Consider the following 12,220-nt stretch of genomic DNA (forward strand, 5'->3'; position numbering starts at 1 on the left):
TTCCTGCTGCATATTTTGAGTTTTACTGCATATCTTTGCTCATTTTTGGTTCAATTTTATTCTTTTTATTTTTGTTTGTATTTTGTGTTCTGTTTCTGCTGTATTTTCTTTTGCATTTTAGCTAAACTAAGACATGCCCTGCATGGTGCCAGCTCTAGCACGCACAGCAGAACCCTAGTCGATAAGAAGTTGCAAATCAGTATTCGAAAAGCACGGAGCCTGCAGGATCGCATGCAGCAGCAGCAATCATCGCAGCAGCCGTCGCAGCCCTCAGTCTGCCTCCCATCACAGGGGGGGCCCCTCCCTCAGCTGACAAGGTAGTGCCTGGAAACCGTGTTAGTTTATGGATGCCAGGGGAGGAAGTAACCATGGGTGCTCCATGGTAAGAGCTCGTATTGTCTTGGCAAACACATGGGAGAGAGAAGAATCCCTTGAAAAAATTTTCTTATCTTAGGTCAGACATACAGTGAAAAACTCACTGCACTGCTGATTCTTTCCTTAATAGTTCATAGAAAGATCCAAAAATGCAGCGTAATAAATAGACCACTTGTCCACATTTCCTGCAGGTGAGTTAATTCCTGTGTTTGTACAATAACATTATTATATTTGTATGTATTACATTCATACACATGGCAATCTGGGCCATGTTTTATGTGGTAGTAGCAGCCATGTGATTATTTTTGGATTTCAATGCTTTCATCCTTCCTGGGTTCAAGTGTTGCTCTGATTGACCCATGGAGAAGACAGAAAAAGATTCTGTTTGTTTTGCTGCTTTATGGTCAAGACTTAGAAAAAAGTCCCAGTAGCCATTAGTATAGTTCCTGTACTTTAGCCTTTGAATTGCTATTTACTTAGTACAGATGGACTTAAGTAAAAATTTTGGCTGTTAATAAATCTGAGTAGTTTGAAAACATAAATGTAATAAAATCAGTTAACATGTTCCAAACATTTGCCTATGTCCAGAACTGAGCTAAGCACTTTATACCCATAACCTTACAAGATAAAAAGACTATTACATAGCATATTTTACAAATAAGGAAACTTGGGCTCGGGGAGAATAAGTAAAGTACCCCAAAATAGCTAGTTGGTAAGTGACAGAAGCACAGAGTTCAAATCCAGGTCTGTTAGATGCCAAAGCACATGCCCTTAACCTTTATGTAACACAGGTTGGACATGCCTAATTTAAATCCAAAATACCCCCAAATCAAGAACTTTATGACTGCCAGCGTGATGCAACAAGTGGAAAATTTCACACCTGACCTCGTGACAGGTTACAGTCAAAGTGCCACAATACAAAAATACTGTATAAAATTACCTTTATGGACCCAGCCATGATAGCACACTCTACTTGATGCTACTAGTAGCCTGGTGGTATTTGTAGGTTGAGGCTATATGGGAGACCCACCTGAAAAGCCAGATGAAATGGCATCCAACTGGAGTTCTAAGTATTCAGTAGACTGAGGCAGGAGGATTGCAAGTTCAAGGCCAACCTGTACAACATAGAGAGACCATGTCTGAAAGGGCTGAGCTTGGTAGCAATTGCCTTAGTGCCAGCTACTTTGGGAAGCTGAGAAAAGAGGATTTTGATATAGTGAGACCCTATGAGACCCTATCTTAAAAAATAAAAATACTACCTTCAGGCTATGTGTATAAGGTATATCTGAAACATAACTGAATTTCATATTTAGACTTGGGCCTCATCTCTAAGATGTCTCATTTTGAATATTCTCCAAGTATTTCAGATAAGGGTCACTCAGTCTGTACTGTCTTTTATGATTAGGTTTCCCATATAGGTATAGTCATGTGTTGTGTAACAATAGGGATATGTACTGACAGGTATATTTTTTGGCAGTTTCATTATAGTGCAAACACAGGAGTATATTTATACAAATCTAGATGGGACAGCCTACTTTACCATAGGCTATATGGTATAGCCTAATACAGTCTTAGGGGACAGCCATCACACATGTGGTCCATCAGTGACTGAAACACAGTTATGTGGTGTGTGACTGTATATCATATTCTTAAAAGGATGACTGAGTAAATATATGCACAAAAGTTTGTTTTTGAGAGAGATTTTTGCTATACAGTGTGTGCACTCCCCAGAGAAAGACAGAGAGAGAAATCACCCCCTAGTGTGGAAGGCCACACTGCAATCCCTTCTCCTCCAATCTCCTCTCAGGATTTTGGGCATGCATTCACATGCGCCCAGCATGAGTTTCAAGATGCCAGGTCCAGAACTTAAACTGCAGTTGGCCATGTGGGAGTACAACATCTTAACCCCTATGCCAACTGCTGGCTCCTACACAAAAGTTTCTAGCATATTCCCATTCAAATTTAGAGATTTTTTTTTCCCTTTTTTTTTTTTTTTTTTTTTTGTCATAGGGCATATGTACTTGCTAAAGAGATATGGAGAGAGGGAAAGTGAGAAATTACTCCCCACTCCCTCAACCCCCCATGTCCCGGGGATGGTCAAACCACAATCCCTTCTCTTCCATTCTTCTTATGTGAGCACACATACATGTCTGGCATGATTTTCACCAGCTACAGTCAACCATGTGGGAATTCAGTACCTTAACTACTATGCTACCTGTTGGCCAAAATCTTCTTTTAATATAACCAATTTAGGCAGCTAAACTCTTTCCAGAAAACATAATATTTGATGTATACAAGTGATTGAGGTTTTAAGTGCCTATTACAGAGTTTTTAGGACAGACATATAAAGCAATTAGTGAGAAACTAACTAAATACAGTTAACCCATAAATCTCAAGAGAATCATGTCATAGCTACTTTGGGGAAACATCGAGTAATCAAATCCAGATTATGAAAACATATTTGAAAGGATTGATTTCTATGTAATTCCATGAACTCAAATCACCTTTTATCCTGTAAATGTGGCCTCTTAGTTTGCTTGGATGGGCTGCCTCTCTGGACCCCAGATAGGACTTCTTTCCCTGCATATCATCCTGGATTTTTGCTGTTTAGTATGAGTGATTTTTAGGCTTTGCTTACCTCCCATGTCATCTGCATGTAGGAGTAGCGATTTTTGTTTTTCAATTTGTAAGTAGAATGTGATTGGAATGAGACTTCACTGCTACACTGCTAGTGAAGAACATCGGAAAGGACTTCATGTAATATTACTGTGTGCATTGGTGAGGGCATTTAATAAAGAGGATTAATATTATCTATTTACCTGGGTGTGAGCTGACCATGTGCCATTTCTTATGTGAGCCTCTGAACTATTGGCTCTACTCCATTTATTTTCACCATTCCCTTTGTGGGTGGTTAGCTCAAAATGGGAATAGAATGAACAGTTCCTGCCAATCAAGTGTTCCTGCGAATCAAGGCAGCTTATATCTGGCTCTCTCTTTGTTTCAGTGAACAGCCTGTCCCGCTCCAAGTATTGTTAAGCTCAGAGGCTCAACTGGAATCCTGCACGGATACAGAGTTTGGGGCCAATTCTTTTTTCCACTCACCTGCTTCCTGCTATGAGTCACACTCATCGCTATTCCCAGTGTCACCTGCCCCTTCTGCCCCACAACACAGTTCCCCCAGTAGGTCTGCCTCAAAGCTTCCAACTTCAGTTGGGATGGACAACACTGACCCCTCTGCATTCCACAGGCAGGGCTTACCTAATACACCGGGGAGGACTGAGAAGAATTTTCATCATGGTTGGGAGCCATTGGATGCCCCAGAGGGTAAGCTGCAAGGCTACAAGGGTGATAATAGCAGCTGTAGCAAGTTCACTGCACGAGAAGGAAGAATTGCTCAAGAAGAGGTATTCCAAGAAAAGACGGATCCTGTAGACCCATCCTTGGTGGGAGATGCACACAGCTTGAGTTGTAGTCCTTCAAGTTCATCAGCTCAGCCTGGCTTTCCCCTCTATAGGGTCTACCACTCCGCAGTACCTGCTGCTTCTTCATCTGTGCTTCACTCTTCTGATTCTGTGCAGAAAACTAATCAATGCCTCCAAGCCCAAAGCCTCAAAATTTCATCGAGTTCAAAAGGGGATGGAGGCAGTGAGGAGCCTTATAGGCCAGAGTTTCCCAGCACAAAGGGACTTGTCCGCTCTCTGGCAGAGCAGTTCCAGAAGATGCAAGGTGCCTCCATTAGGGATGGGACAGGTTTGCCAAATAATCTGAAGAAAAACTCTTCTTCTGACTCTAAGCCTCCTTTCCTACAGGATCAAGAGAAAGGCCACTGGCCTTGGGCAAAACAGCAATCCTCTCTGGATGGTAGGGACAAAATGCCTTCCTGGGAAGAGCCTGGTGGTCATACTTCTCTTGCCTTGAACTCTGGGCTGCCTAATGGTGAAACTTATAGGGGAGGACAGCCTGCATTGGCAGAACCAGACATATTCCAAGGAAGGGAGTCCCAAGTGAGAGATGCTAGACCTAAAGAGCTGAGTGGCAGCATTGACATGGGGGATTCCTTGCCTTTGGATTCCTGGGTGAATGTTACAAGGGACTCTGATTCTCAGCTTCAACACGGAGTTCCTGGGCCAGGAGTGAAGTCTTCCCCCCACGATTCCCACCCATGTGTAACCTATCCAGAGAGAAATCACATCCTTTTGCATCCATACTGGAACCAAGACACAGACCAGGAGACCTCAGAATTAGAGTCTCTCTACCAGGCCAGTCTTCAGGCATCTCAAGTTGGATGTTCTAGATGGGGACAGCAGGACATGGCCTGGCACCCACTTAGCCAAATAGGTAAGAAGGTACCTGAGGGTGGGAATGTGGGACACATATAAGCTGAAAGCAGGGGGACAAAATCAGAAGAGGGGTGATGTTCTATACAGATGTTATCTCCAGCTTTGTAGAAAGTTGTAGAACTTACAAAGTCTTTGTGATAAGGGCTGGGCATTTTTCTGACTAGAGTGGAGTGGAGAATGGGGGCAGAGTTCTCACTCACAGATCAATTCTTTCTTAAAGAAAGAGACAACTAAGTATTTGTCTGTGCTTCTCCAGTATACAGTGCTGAGCAATCGTTTATATGTCTTTGTGAGTGATTCAGCTTGAGATAAAGGAGGCTGAGAAGAAAACTCATCTTTCTATGGCTCAGGTATTGAACTAATCCCAAGATTCAGCTTTTAGGTCCACCTTGCAACAAAATGTCCATGTTGAGCCAAGCCTCCAGTGTGGCATTTCCAGATCATACTGAACCTTCCCTGATTCCTTCAGAACTGCCAGATTTAGTGTTCACAGAATTTTCAAGTAGTCATTCACCGACTCTTGAGATAATACCGAGCGAAATGTGAAGCCTACACTTCAAGTGTACATTATGGGCTTACGTTCTGGAAATATGAACAATATTTGTAACTTAGATTGATATACTTAACTTTAAAGCCTGAACTACTTTCCTGGTTCAATATTAACCTGCAGTGTAAATTTAGAAAAGTCGCTTAATATCCCAAAGCCAAGTATTTACTTATAAAATGAGATTGTTGGCTCAATGTTTTTTTTAAGGTGTCTCCCAAATCTAAAATAATATATATGATTCTGTGAAATTGAACTCAGTAACCTCCCCCCCCCCTTTTTTTTCTAAAGACAAGTTATAACCAAAATCCTTCTTGGCTCAACCTCTTAGTAGAACTAAATAAATACACATACCACCATGCTCATTTAAGATAGGGTCTTACCATGTTGTCCAGGCTAGCCTTGAACTTGTGAGCCTCCTACTTCATTTGACTTCTTCAAGTATCTGAGATTATAAGTGAATATCACTGCCTGGCCTTTAGCTTGGATCAGGAATCAAGCTGGGCTGCCTAGTTGTCCTACTCTACAGAGCATACCTAAGTGGTTTGCACTGCCTGGCTGGGCCTAAAGTCAAATAACTTGTATCTTCAGCTCAGATGTGACAGTTTCTGTAATGACATGAATTCCTTGATGGCAACCAATTCTTAATTATAGCCAGACAGAAGTGTTTGAGTACCTACAATGTTCTCCAGAACTGTGAAGAGATAACACGTAAATATGATTTAATATTAAGATACATTTCAGGACCAACAGATGGTGTAGCGGTTATGTCACTGGACTCTTACATGGCCTACCACAGTTCAAATCCTGGACTCAGTGGCTTGAAAATCATACTAAGCGCTGGGACCAACAGTTAGCGTAATGGCTATGTTACTAGACTCCCATGTAATCGACTGCAGTTTGAGTCCTAGACCCGGTGGCTTAAATTCACACCGGGCGCGTATGTGTGCGTGCCCAAGATCCCGAGAGCAGAATGAAGGAAAAGGGATTGCAGCGTGGCCATCCCCCCCGGGAGGGGGGGGTGATTTCTCCCTTTCTGTCTCTCTCTCTATCTCTGTCTTTCTGGTGAGTGCACGTGCCCAATGGCAAAAACCTCTCCCCCCTCAAAAAAAAGAAGAAGAAAGAAAATCATACTGGGTGCATGTGTGTATTTGTCCAAGATCCTGGCAGGAGAATGGAGGAAAAAGGATTGTGGTGTGGCCATCCCCCAGCGGGTGATTTCTCACTTTCCCTCTCACTGTGTCTGTCTCTCTCTGGCAAGTGCATGTACCCTAAGGCAAAAACTTCTAAAAAGAAAAAAGATATGTTTCCAGGCTGACAGTTGGCATGGTCATTAAACTCTGGATTCCCACGTGGCTGACTGTTGTTCAAGTCCCAGACCTGGCAGGTTTTTTCTCTCTTGTCTGTTTCTAGTCAAATTAAGAAATAATAATAGTAAATAAAATAAGTAATTATATATATACGTATGTATATATACGTGTGTGTGTGTGTGTGTCACCCCCGGAAGATCTGTGTTCTGGGGACCAGCAGGTGGCATGGTGGTTAAGGTGATAGACACTCCCATGTGGCCAACCATAGTTTGAGTCCCAGACCTGGTGGTTTGCTTTCTCATTTTCTCTCTGTATCTTTCTCTGGTCGAATTAAAATAAATGAATCAATCAATAAATAAAATTTTTTAAAAAGATCTGTGTTCTAGTATAGGCTAAGATCTGTGTTCTGGGGACCAGCAGGTGGCATGGTGGTTAAGGTGATAGACACTCCCATGTGGCCAACCATAGTTTGAGTCCCAGACCTGGTGGTTTGCTTTCTCATTTTCTCTCTGTATCTTTCTCTGGTCGAATTAAAATAAATGAATCAATCAATAAATAAAATTTTTTAAAAAGATCTGTGTTCTAGTATAGGCTTTGTAATAATGTTTACGAATTGCTCTTCTAGTGTACTGTACAGAGTGATATGATAAGATTCTAAAGAAGAGCTAGAGTCTGCCTTACTGAACTTTCTAATATACAGAAGAACAATTACACAAGTGTTAAGTGTTTTTTGGTTTTGGAGAGGTTTTAGCTACAGGGCGTGTGCACTCGCCAGAGAGACAGAGAGAGACAGAGGGACAGAAAGCGAGAAATCACCCCCCAGGGGAGATGGCCATGCCTCAGTCCCTTCAACTCCATTCTCCTCTCAAGATCTTGGGCATGCATGCACATGCACCCAGCGTGAGTTTAAGTCACTGGGTCCAGGACTCGAACTGTGGTTGACTACATGGGAGTTCAGCAACATAGCCATTACGCTAATTGCTGGTCCCCTAGTGTTAAGTGCTTTAATAATAATAATATATATACAAAAAAATACATTGGAAAATTGAATTAACTAGTTGAGCGCTAAATGTCTTTTTTTTTTTTTTTTTAGAGTTTTTTTCCTACAGGGTAGGTGTGCTTACCAGAGAGAGGGACAGAGGTAAGAGAGAGAAAGTGAGAAATCACCCTGCAGGGGTGATGACTATACTGCAACCTTTTCTCCTCCATTCTCCTCTAAGATTTTGAGCACACACACACACGCACATGTTCCTGGCATAGATTTCAAGACGCTCGGTCCAGAACTTGAACTGTGGTTGGCTATGTGGGAGTTCAGTACCTTATCTACTGTACCACCTGTTGGCCCCTCTGACATGACTTCCAAATATTTGTGAAATCAAGCAGGTTTTTATTTTGGTTAGAAGTCCTCATTTAAAGATGGAGTTCATTTTTATTTATAATTATTATTATGCTTATTATTATTTAATTTGCTATAGGGCACATGTGCTCACCAGAGAGAGACAGAGAGAGGGAAAGTGAGAAAGCAAGTGCCATGTCTGGGTCTCAAGCCTTGGTTGGCCATATGGGAGTCCAGTACCTTAACCCCCATGCCACCTGCTGGCTCCAGAATATGGAGTTCTTTTCTATGGGGAGAGGTTTTTGCTATAGGGCACATGTGCTCACTAGAAAAACAGAGAGAAACAGAGAGACAGAGAGTGAAAAATCACACCCCAGGGAGGATGGCCATGCCACAGTCCCTTGTCCTCCATTTTCCTCTCGGGGTCCTAGGCACACACACACACGTGCCCGGCGTGAGTTTAAGCCACCTGGTCCGAGACTTGAACTGGAGTCGACTACAAGGGAGTCCAGTGACATAGCCATTACACCAACTGCTGGTCCCAAAGAATATAGAGTTCTTCAGAACTGGCATGACATAGAGTAAAGAAGTGATCAAGTTTAACTAATCAGGAAGTAGATGATGAAGGAAAATACCAAGGATCCATATGTGAAAAGATGTTATATATTTAATTTTTGTCCTCCAAGTCCCTCTTTATGTTATTTGAAAGAATTTATTAAATACCAAATTGCCTTTTTTGAAAAATAAAAGCTTTCTTGATACATAATTTACATATCACACTGTTCACTTATTTAGTGTACCATACACTGGCTTTTAGTATACTAGGTTTTTCTATCCATCATCATGATCACTTTTTAAAGTGTTTTCCTTACCCCAAAAAAGAAACCCTATACCCATTAGCAGTCACTCCCTATTTCTCCTCCTGTTTTCCCCAGCCCCAGGCAATCACTAATATATTTTCTGTTTTCTATAGATTTGCCTATTCTGGACATCTCATATAAATGGAATCATATAGTATATGGTCTTTTTGATCTGATTAATTTTGACATGATTGAAATTGCTGAAGAGTTATATAAACACTAGCATTGACCTATATTATGAATTTCTTAGTATTTCGAAGCAGACATCATCTTAAAGATATCTACTTAAAAATTTAAAATAACTTGATACTGAAAATTTCAATTACATATATTCCAAAGAAAGAGTAAGAGTAAATGTAATAATTCCCCAAGGGCCAGCAGGTGGCATGGTGGTTGAGGTACTGGACACTCCCACATGGCCAACAATCGTTCGAGTCCTAGACCTCGTGGCTTGCTTTCTCACTTTCCTTCTCTCTGTATGTCTGTCTTTCTCTGGTCAAATAAAAATAAATGAATGAGTAATTAAAATTAAATACATCTTTAAAAAATAATTTTCCAATACTCATCAGTGTTTATGATGATTATCTGGGATTATTATGAATATATAGCCAATTTTGATTTAGCTATAGCTGCCCCCACATTTTTCTTTTCACTAGATTATTTTAAAGCAAATCTTAGTGTATCATTTCATCCACAAATAGTTTGATATATGTCTCAGAAATAAGGACTCCTAGGGGCCCAGTTGTGGTAGTACAGGTAGTAGGGCACTGCTCTGTAATGTTGAAGCCACAAAGAAAATCAGGAGTTTGGATTCCTGGTTGACCTGAAGACACTAGGTATTTGTGCACCCCGTGATCCTGGTTAGCTATAAGGCTGGAGTGTGGAATCATGGCATGACAGTCAGATTCTGTTGAGGGTGCCCACCCCCACCCCCACAACCATGAAAGAAAGAAATAAACTTGAAAAGAATAAAGAAATAAGCAGGGACCAGCAGATGGTGTTATGGTTACATCACTGGACTCCCATGTCGTCGATCGCAGTTTGAGTCCCAGACCTGGTAACTTAAACCTCACACCAGGCCCATGTGCATATGGGTTCAAGATCCCAAGAAGAGAATGGAGGAGAAGGGATTATTGCTTGGCCATCCTGCCTTGAGGGGGATGATTTCTTGCTTCCTGTCTCTCTCTGTCTCTCCTGTGAATGCACACACCCTATAGCAAAAATCTCTCTCAAAAAAAATAAAAAGAAAAGAAATAACCATTTTTGGCACAGCCACTGTTGTACAAGAAGCAGGGTGCTATTGTGTGAAGCTGGGGTCACATAGTAGGCACAGATTCAGTTCTCTGGCTAATCTGTTTGAGTCCCAGACCTGGTGGCCGGAAAATCACGCTGGGCACTTGTGTTCAAAATCCTGAGAGGAGAATGGAGAAGGGATTACAAGTGATTTCTCACTTTCCCTCTCACTGTTTCTGTCTTTCTCTCTCTCTGGCGAGTGTATGTGGCCCTAAGGCAAAAACCTCTTTAAAAAAAGACAAAAAAAGTTGTAATATCGTATACCTAAAAAACAATAATTTCTTGTTATAATAAAGTGCTGAGCCAATATTCACATTTTCTCAGTTGTCCCATACATGTCTTTTCATAGTTTATTTCAGATCAGGATTCAAACAAGAATTATTTTTTTTTTTTACTCTTTTTTAAATTTTTTTTTTTTGAGAGGCTTTTGCTATAGGGCGCGTGCTCTTGCCAGACAGACAGAGAGAGACCGCGACAGAAAGCGAGCAATCACCCCCCCAGGGTGCAATCCCTTCTCCTTCATTCTCCTCTTGGGATCTTGGGCATGCACACACACATGCCCAGCGTGAGTTTTAAGTCACCGAGTCCGGGATGTGAACCACAGTCAACTACGTGGGAGTCCAGCGACATAGCCATTACTGTAACTGCTGGTCCCCACTGTATTTTTTTTCTAAAGAATTATTTATTTGTTTAGTCCCATTTGTTATTATTTTTTAATTTAACCAGAAAGAGAGAGAAAAGGAAAGTCAGAAAGAAAGCCACCAGGTGTTGGGGGGATTAAGGTGCTAGACGCTCCCACATGGCTGACCATGGTTCAAGTCCCAGACCTGGTGGCTTGGTTTCTCCCTTTCCTTCTCTCTGTGTGTCCATCTATCTCTGGTCAAATGAAAATAAATGAACAAATGAATAAAATTTAAAAAGAAAAAGAAAGTAAGCCACCGATTCTGGGACTTGAACTGCGGTCAGCCATGTGGCAGTCCAGCGCCTTTAACCATCATGCTACCTTCCAATCCCGATGTGTGTGTGTCTCTCTCATTTTTAAATCCTACCTCCCTCAGCTGAACTGGCTGTCCCAACACCCCCTGCACAGGGCTGTCTAGGATTGGCTGCAGAGAATTATTTATTCATTCACTTATTTATTTATTTTAAAAGAATTATTTTATTTAGCTTCTTTTTATTTATTTATTTACGCATTTTAATTTTACCAGAAAGGAAGGGAGAGAGGGAGAGAGGAGAGAGAGAGAAAGAGAGAAATAGAAGGGAAGTGAGAAAGCAAGCCACCAGGTCCAGGACTCTAACCGCAGTCAGCCATGTGGGAATCCAGTGCCCTTAACCACCACACCACATGCTGGCCCCAATTATTATTATTATTTATTATTATTTTAATTTGATGAGAAAGGGGAGAGAGGGAGAGAGAGAGAAAGAGCGAGAGAGAAGTGAGAAAGCCAGCCACCAGGTCAGGGACTCGAACCAACCTGATATGTCTCTCTAGAAAAAAAAAAAAAAATCTTAAAAAAATATTTTTAAAAATAATTATTTATTGGGGCCAGCAGGTAGCGTGGTGGTTAAGAATGCTGGATTCTTACATGGCTGACCATGGTTAGAGCCCCAGACCTGGATGCTTGCTTTCTCACTTTCTCTCTTTCTCTCTCTCTCTCTCTCACTCTTGCTCTTGCTTTGTCCCTCTCTGATCAAATTAAAAGTAAAATAAATAAATAAAGTTAAATAAAATAATTCTTTAAAAAAGGAATAATTATTTATTTTATTTTATTTTATTTGTTATTCTTACTCTTCAATTTGACCAGAGAGAGAGAAAGTGAGGAAGCAAGCTGCCAAGTTTGGGAATTGAACCATTGTTGGCCATTTGGGAATCCAGTGCCTTAATGCCACCTGTTGGCCCTCATATGTCTCTTAAATCTACTTTTTTTGTTAATCCCTGCAGGTTCCCCTTTCTTTTTATTTTTTTATTTTTTAATTTTTTTTTAGAGTTTTTTTTGCTTTAGGGTGCGTGCGCTTGCCAGAAAGACAGAGAGACAGAGAGATAAAAAGTGAGAAACCACCCCCCAGGGGGGGTGGCCACGCCGCAGTCCCTTCTCCTCTATTCTCCTCTCGGGATCTTGGGCACGCACGCACATGTGCCTGGCGTGAGTTTAAACCACTGG

At 41.4% G+C, this 12,220-nt stretch overlaps 1 protein-coding gene across 5 annotated transcripts in view; it reads left to right on the top strand.

Moving 5' to 3' along the window:
- The window catches only part of USP54 (ubiquitin specific peptidase 54), a 153,687-nt gene that overhangs the window by 123,082 nt on the left and 18,385 nt on the right, over positions 1 to 12,220 (top strand). For 3 of the 5 annotated variants that reach the window (XM_006170049.3, XM_006170048.3, XM_027768894.1), the window contains 2 exons: positions 122 to 317; positions 3,380 to 4,713. In XM_006170049.3, coding sequence (XP_006170111.1) covers positions 122 to 317; positions 3,380 to 4,713 — 1,530 coding nt within the window. Of the gene's footprint in view, positions 1 to 121; positions 318 to 3,379; positions 4,714 to 12,220 lie in introns of those variants that run through there. The other 2 variants (XM_027768895.1, XM_027768896.1) reach the window with 1 other exon arrangement.

The sequence above is a fragment of the Tupaia chinensis genome, unplaced genomic scaffold, assembly GCF_000334495.1.
Source record: "Tupaia chinensis unplaced genomic scaffold, TupChi_1.0 Scaffold148012_1, whole genome shotgun sequence".
In the NCBI taxonomy this organism is placed as follows: Eukaryota; Metazoa; Chordata; class Mammalia; order Scandentia; family Tupaiidae; genus Tupaia; species Tupaia belangeri.